The sequence below is a fragment of the Nerophis ophidion genome, linkage group LG13 (genome assembly GCF_033978795.1).
Source record: "Nerophis ophidion isolate RoL-2023_Sa linkage group LG13, RoL_Noph_v1.0, whole genome shotgun sequence".
In the NCBI taxonomy this organism is placed as follows: Eukaryota; Metazoa; Chordata; class Actinopteri; order Syngnathiformes; family Syngnathidae; genus Nerophis; species Nerophis ophidion.
Window position 1 is genome coordinate 29,202,898 of NC_084623.1, and position 7,392 is coordinate 29,210,289.

The 7,392-nt window shown below is 38.6% G+C and overlaps 1 protein-coding gene across 2 annotated transcripts in view; it reads right to left on the bottom strand.

The window, feature by feature from the left end:
* LOC133564931 (uncharacterized) overlaps window positions 1–1,650 on the bottom strand; it is a 23,960-nt gene extending 22,310 nt beyond the window's left edge. For both annotated transcript variants that reach the window (XM_061919458.1, XM_061919457.1), the window contains exons 1-2: window positions 878–1,650; window positions 762–804 (exon numbers count right to left, since the gene is read on the bottom strand). In XM_061919458.1, the coding sequence (XP_061775442.1) occupies window positions 762–804; window positions 878–1,252 (418 nt within the window). In that variant the 5' untranslated portion in view covers window positions 1,253–1,650. The remainder of the gene's footprint in view (window positions 1–761; window positions 805–877) is intronic.
* Window positions 1,651–7,392: the final 5,742 nt, after the last annotated feature.

Genomic DNA, 7,392 nt, shown 5'->3' on the forward strand with positions numbered 1-7,392 from the left:
GTTCGCTTGACCGCTCTGTGTTAAAGCTTTACAACAAACATAGAAACACCGGCTGTGTTTCGGTTGATACAGGCAGCTGCAATCCACCGCTTAACACCAACAGCATTCTTATTTGACGTCTCCATTATTAATTGAAAAAAATTGCAAAAGATTCAGCAAACAAATTTCCGAAATACTGTGTAACTGCGCGATGAAAAGAGACGACCTTTAGCCGTAAGTGGTGCTGGGCCAAAATGTCCTCTCCAACCACTAACGTCACAAACACGCATCATCATTCCGCGACGTTTTTATCAGGAAACTCCGCGGGAAATTTTAAATTGTAATTTAGTAAACTAAACCGGCTGTAATGGCATGTGTTGCAATGTTAAGATTTCACCATTGATATATAAACTATCAGACTGCATGGTCGGTAGTAGTGGGTTTCAGTAGGCCTTTAAGCTCACTGCATTGCATCTACGAACAATATACAGTAAGAAGCATGTTGTTGGTTTACTTCTAGTCATGGCTAACCACAAAATGAATGAGTATTAGTTTCGGAGAGATAGCGCAGTGATCAAAGTATTTAAATGCAGCAATGGGCTTGTTTTTTCAGTGACTCGAAGCTGCAAAATGTGGAATTTGGAGACAGGCTATTTTGATATAAATGGCGTGCCTATATCCGAAATAAACCAGGCAAAACAAGACAACTGTCCATGGAGTTAGTGAAACATTCTTGATGCAGTAATGTATGAAAGGAGCAAGCATTGCTTACATAAACTCACATTGCGCTGTGTCTTCATTAGCAACCAGAGAGTAGGTTTCCCCCTGACAGAAGACAGTGGGGCAATATATAAAATCAAAATACCCAATGTGCTTCAATTGATTTGAGAACTCTTACTTGCAGTTGATGTGGTTCAGAAGCCACCTCCCGTTTGTCAGTCTTGAACTTTAGGGTGGGATATCGCGGGAGACAAGACAAAGCAGACGACCACGTCTCGCAGGGCAGCTCCACATGGTAGCGACACAGTGGACACAACACAGAGCAGTTCAAATCTTGTCGGGGGGACCGACCAGACCGCTTGGCCTCTTGGGCAGACATACAGTGCACACACATGGTATGAGAGCATGGCAGGATCAGGGTAACATCATTGTGTCTTTTACAAGCAGGACACTCGGACAGCTCCTGCAAACAATCTGTGTCCTTATTCTCAGTCCCGTGGATACGTTTATTTTCTTTTTCATTTCTTCCGGGACAATAAGCCAGTCCTGACATTATGATAATGAAAAAAATTCCTCTCCCTCACATCTTTGTCTGTCAACAGTGTTGGAATGAAAGTATGTTTCTCCCCATGTGACGTTTGGAAAGAATCCAAAATATGAAAAAAATACAATAATTCCATTTACTGTGTACAAGCGTGACTGTTTGTACATGTCACACAGCCTCAGGCATCAGCTTTTCATCCCTTTTGTCAGATCGTTTGGTGTGCAGTACAGATATCCCGCAGAACACAAAAAAAAAAGAGACAAAATTCACTTTCATACCTCTGCAGAAGACTTAAAGCTACCGGCACTTCTGAAGGATGCAAAGAAGACGTCCCAATGTTGTGAAAACTCCTCGGTTGTGGCTGCATTAGGTAGAATGAGAGCTGATAATAGAGAAGAAGAAGGGGGTGGTCGTGACAGAGGAGTGAAGCCTTTGAAAAGGCACTTACTGCTTGGTGTTGCTACGGTAACTGATCTTCCCATAGAAAAGGGCCGCCATACAAAATTATGTGCTGCAAGGATCTCTTTTCTCGCATAAATCCTATTTGGGTGCATGAGTATGTGAGCATATATATTTAAATGTGCATTACTACCTTAGATTATGTATTTATCAGAGCCGTTTTGCTGATAAAAAAAAAAAAAAGACAGTTTATTGTTTAAATATTGCAAGGGTTCCTGCCATGGTTTGAACAATAGGTGGATTGGTGAATTGATTGAATTGTATGGATACCAAGGTAGTATTAATATAGGATTGATACTTGCACGATAAAATCAAAAATCGTATTTTTACACATATCAGTTTTTTCCAGGATGTAAAAAATAATGAGTTATATTAATTCATGTGATTAATCACCAAAAAATGCGCATTAATCATGTATATATACAGATTAATTATGCAATTTATTTTGACCCCACATGCTATTTTGCCCTAACAGGTACCCCAAGATGGTAACCAAAAGGCAATGCATGTTGTTACCCCACTAACCATTTTTGATTTCCAAAATAGTTTTTTGATTGATTGATACTTTCAGTAAGTTCAGTAAATATTCCGTACAATTGACCACTAAATGGTAATACCCGAATAAGTTTTTCAACTTGTTTAAGTCGGGGTCCACGTTTATCAATTCATGGTACAAATATATACTATCAGCATAATACAGTCATCACACAGGTTAATCATCATAGTATATACATTGAATTATTTACATTATTTACAATCCGGGGGGTGGGATGAGGAGCTTTGGTTGATATCAGTACTTCAGTCATCAACAATTGCATCAACAGAGAAATGTGGACATTGAAACAGTGTACGTCTTATTTAGTAGGATATGTACAGCCAGCAGAGAACAAAGTGGGTTCAGATAGCATAAGAACAAGTATATACATTAGAAGTACATTTGATTATTTACATTAGGTTGTTTATAATCCGGGGAGATGGGATGTGAATGGAGGAGGGTATTAGTAAGGTGTTGAAGTTGCCTGGAGGTGTTGTTTTAGAGCGGTTTTGAAGGAACATAGAGATGCACTTACTTTTATACCTGTTGGGAGTGCATTCCACATTGATGTGGCATTGAAAGAGAATGAGTTAAGACCTTTGTTAGATCGGAATCTGGGTTTAACGTGGTTTTTGGAGCTCCCCCTGGAGTTGTGGTTATGGCGGTCATTTACATTAAGGAAGTAGTTTGACATGTACTTCGATATCAGGGAGGTGTAGCGGATTTTATTGACTAGGCTCAGTGCAAGTTGTTTGACTCTTTCCTCCACCCTGAGCCAGCCCACTTTGGAAAAGTGGGTTGGATTGAGGTTTGATTACGTTAGCTTCTTGGGAAATAAACATTCCATTGGGGTGGCTTTTGGTTAGCTTTTTCGTTGCTCATTTGTTCAAAAAAATATTGTACATACACTTGTGAAAGACATAATGTCATGGCTGTCTTGAGTTTCCAATAATTTCTACAACTTTGATTTTTTTGTGATAGAGTAATTGGAGCACATATTAGGTAGAAAAGCGCTATACAAGTACAACCCATTTATTTATCATTTATTTGTTGGTCACAAAAAACATTCATGAAGTTTGGTTCTTTTATGGATTTACTATGGTTCTACTGAAAATGTGACCAAATCGGTAGGTTGTGAGTTCAAATCCCGGCCGAGTCATACCAAAGACTATGAAAATGGGACCCATTGCCTCCCTGCTTGGCACTAAGCATCAAGGGTTGGAATTGGGGGTTAAATCACCATAAATGATTCCCGGGCGCGGCACCGCTGCTGCCCACTGCTCCCCTCACTTCCCAGGGGGTGATCAAGGGGATGGGTCGAATGCAGAGGACAAATTTCACCACACATAGTGTGTGTGTGAAAATCATTGGTACTTTAACTTAACTTTAACTTAACTTAAACCTGCCGGGTCAAAAGTATACATACAGCAATGGTAATATTTGGTTACATGTCCCTTGGCAAGTTTCACTGCAATAAGGCGCTTTTGGTAGCCATCCACAAGCTTCTGGCAAGCTTCTGATTGAATTTTTGACCACTCCTCTTGAAAAAATTGGTGCAGTTCAGCTAAATTTGTTGTCCACACATTTAAGTCTGGACTTTGGGGAGGCCACTCTAAAAACTTGAATTCTAGCCTGATTTAGCCATTCCTTTACCCCTTTTGACTTGTGTTTGGGGTCATTGTCCTGTTGGAACACCCAACTGTTGGAACACCCAACACCCAACCTCCTGGCTGATGATTTTAGGTTGTCCTGAAGAATTTGGAGGTAATCCTCCTTTTTAATTGTCCCATTTACTCTCTGTAAAGCACCACTTCCATTGGCAGCAAAACAGGCCCAGAGCATAATACTACCACCACCATGCTTGGCGGTGGGAATGGTGTTCCTGGGATTTAAGGCCTCAACTTTTGTCCTCCGAACATATTGCTGGGTATTGTAGCCAAACAGCTCAATTTTTGTTTCATTTGACCACAGACCTTTCTTCCAGAAGGTCTTATCTTTGTCCATGTGATGTCAGATGAAACAAAAATTAAGCTGTCTAATACCATTGTTGTGCGGAGGTAACCGTGCAACAAAAGGATAACGTTTGGGTTGTTTTGTTATCTGAATATTTGCGGAGCTTTAGGCTTTGCTAGGTTTCTGTTTAACCGCAAGGGTTCTAACTAACCATTGGAGAACCCTAACCTAATGTTCTTTTAATGCTGTTAATTAACTAGGTGGTATGGGGTGCTGACTTTAAAAGGCCAGTCACGCTTTTCTAGCAGATATATTTCTCACATTTAACATTTAGGTTTAGATTTAACATTTAGAGTTCACATATAGATTTATATCAAAAATTTAGGTATAGACATAACATTTAGATTTAACATTTACACTTTCAAAAGTAAAATTAAAATTTCGATATATGTAAACATTTAATTTAAAATAAAATATAACATTTAGATTTACATTTAACATTTAAACTTACAAAATTAGATTCAACATTTAGATATATGTAGAGCAGTGGTTCTCAACCTTTTTTCAGTGATGTACCCCCTGTGAAAATGTTTTTAATTCAAGTACCCCCTAATCAGAGCAAAGCATTTTTGGTTGAAAAAAAAGAGATAAAGAAGTAAAATACAGCACTGTCATCAGTTTCTGATTTATTGAATTGTATAACAGTGCTAAATATTGCTCATTTGTAGTGGTCTTTCTTGAACTATTTGGAAAAATAGCCCGATTGTAGCTGAGATAGGCACCAGCGCCCCCCGCGACCCCAAAAGGGACAAGCGGTAGAAAATGGATGCATGGACATAAAAATAACCAAAAACTTGTTGAAAAATAAACAAGTGATTCAATTATAAATAAAGATTTCTACACATAGAAGTAATCATCAACTTAAAGTGCCCTCTTTGGGGATTGTAATAGAGATCCATCTGGATTCGTGAACTAAACATTTCTTCACAAAAAAGAAATCTTTAACATTAATATTTATGGAACATGCCCACAAAAAAATCTAACTGTCAACACTGAATATTGCATTGTTGCATTTCTTTTCACAGTTTATGAACTTACATTCATATTTTGTTGAAGTATTATTCATCCATACATCCATCCAAGTATTATTTAATAAATATATTAATTAAGGATTTTTGAATTGTTGCTATTTTTAGAATATTTTAAAAAAAATCTCACGTACCCCGTGAGATTTTACCCCCATTTGAGAACCACTGATGTAGAGTACACACTTAATTTAAACTTAAATGTCATGAAAATGAGCTAAATGTGAGAAAAGTTAGTTAAATCTGAGAAAAGTGAGTTGAATATGACAAATATATCTGCTAGAAATGTGTGACTGAACTTTTACATTTGGCAAGCCATCGGGTGGGCACAATTCTATTTATTTAACTATTATTTAACCAGGAACAATCCCAATGGCTCGGATAAGAGTGCATCCACAACAATAAAGAACTGTTATGGCCATACAAATTCATATTAGCATTGATTGACTGAAAATTTTATTAGTAGATAACACAGCTCAGTACATATTCCGTACAATTGAACACTAAATGGTAACACCCGAATAAGTTTTTCAACTTGTTTAAGTCGGGGTTTTGGCAGATAAAGCCCCAGGTCATTCATATAACTAACAAACAAAATAGGTTTCCAACACAAGCCCCCGCAGCACTGTAGATTGTCACAAAGTCTGACGCATGTCCGTCATATTTAATGCTGTTAGTTCTCATGCAGAAATAATTACAAAACCAGGAAACTGCCTCCTTGGACAATCTTGAAAAAATTAGTCTTTTATTTCTAATAGCATGTTTAACTGTATCATCAGCCTTTGATAGGTCAATGAAAAGTCATTTGTTGTAAAAGTGTCCATTAAAAGAGCTAATTAAATGTTATCCATGACAAAAGGTGTTTTGTTCAATATTATCACTAACAGTAGCATGTAGGTCTCTTTATCCCTTTTTATGTTGCACTGATGCAGACGGTTCATTAATTCTAATCGGTAGGTGACACTCAATGGAAAAGTTTCTCCAGACTTTATTAGCAAAACAGCGCCAGGTGCCAATCAGGCCCTACGCAAATCCTCCCTCCCTAATTTGGGAACTTTTGTTCTACATCTAAGACTTCATTTATAACATCTGGAATCTGTCATATTGGGGCTGCATCCTGTCATGATCCTTCATGACTGCAGGTTTTGTGTTGTGTCTTTACTGTGTTTGTTCCCGTTTTCAGTGCTTCCACAGGAAGTAGCAACTAAGGGAGAAAGGAGTTCTTCCTCACCACAGTCTCCGGTTACAATCATAGGAGGCTTTATTTGCCAGCGCCACCTGAGTCATTGTACACCTGAACGTTGCATGCTGTCTCTACATCTCGGGGTTTTGCAAACAATCGCATTGCTTCAGTGTGACAAGTGCGGTCTTTAATGCAAGCGGAGGACTCGGCGGATGCAGCCCAGAAAAAAAATTGTTAATGCCAGAGGAGGAACGGTGTGGTCATGGAGCTAGCTCTGTGTGCATACAGAATCGCCTGTGGCATGGGCATGTCCGTTTCACAATGCTTCAAGATGAACCAATGTTGCTCTTTTTGTTGATTTGATATGCAGCAGAGTCTACTTTTTAAATGTTAACAGCACAGATGATCACCCTTGTTTGATTGTGGCAGCCGCAATCGTGAAATTTTATTGATTGATTGTAGCCCCTCAGTCTACGACAAAAATTACATCCCAATAACATAAGAGCTTATGTGGAACCAAATTCATGAACAAAGAGGAACTCAGACTAAAATTTAGCCCTGGGCTTTTTGGTTTAGAAATGCCCACTACAATCCGCAGACAGGTTTACGCCAAATCGCCCCACTGATGTACACACAGACACATAAACCCTTAAAGGGGAACATTATCACCAGACCTACAGTATGTAAGCGTCAATATATACCTTGCTGTTGCAGAAAAAAGACCATATGTTTTTTTAACCAATTTAAAAGGATGAATTTGGCGATTTTAAAAGCCTTTCAATTGTTCGCTGTCGTTACAACGGGAAGCAATCCACCATTTTCTCAAACACATTACACACACCAAGTCAAATCAGCTGTTATTTTCCATTTTTTCGACTGTTTTCCGTACCTTGGAGACATCATGCCTCGTCGGTGTGTTATCGGAGGGTGTAAC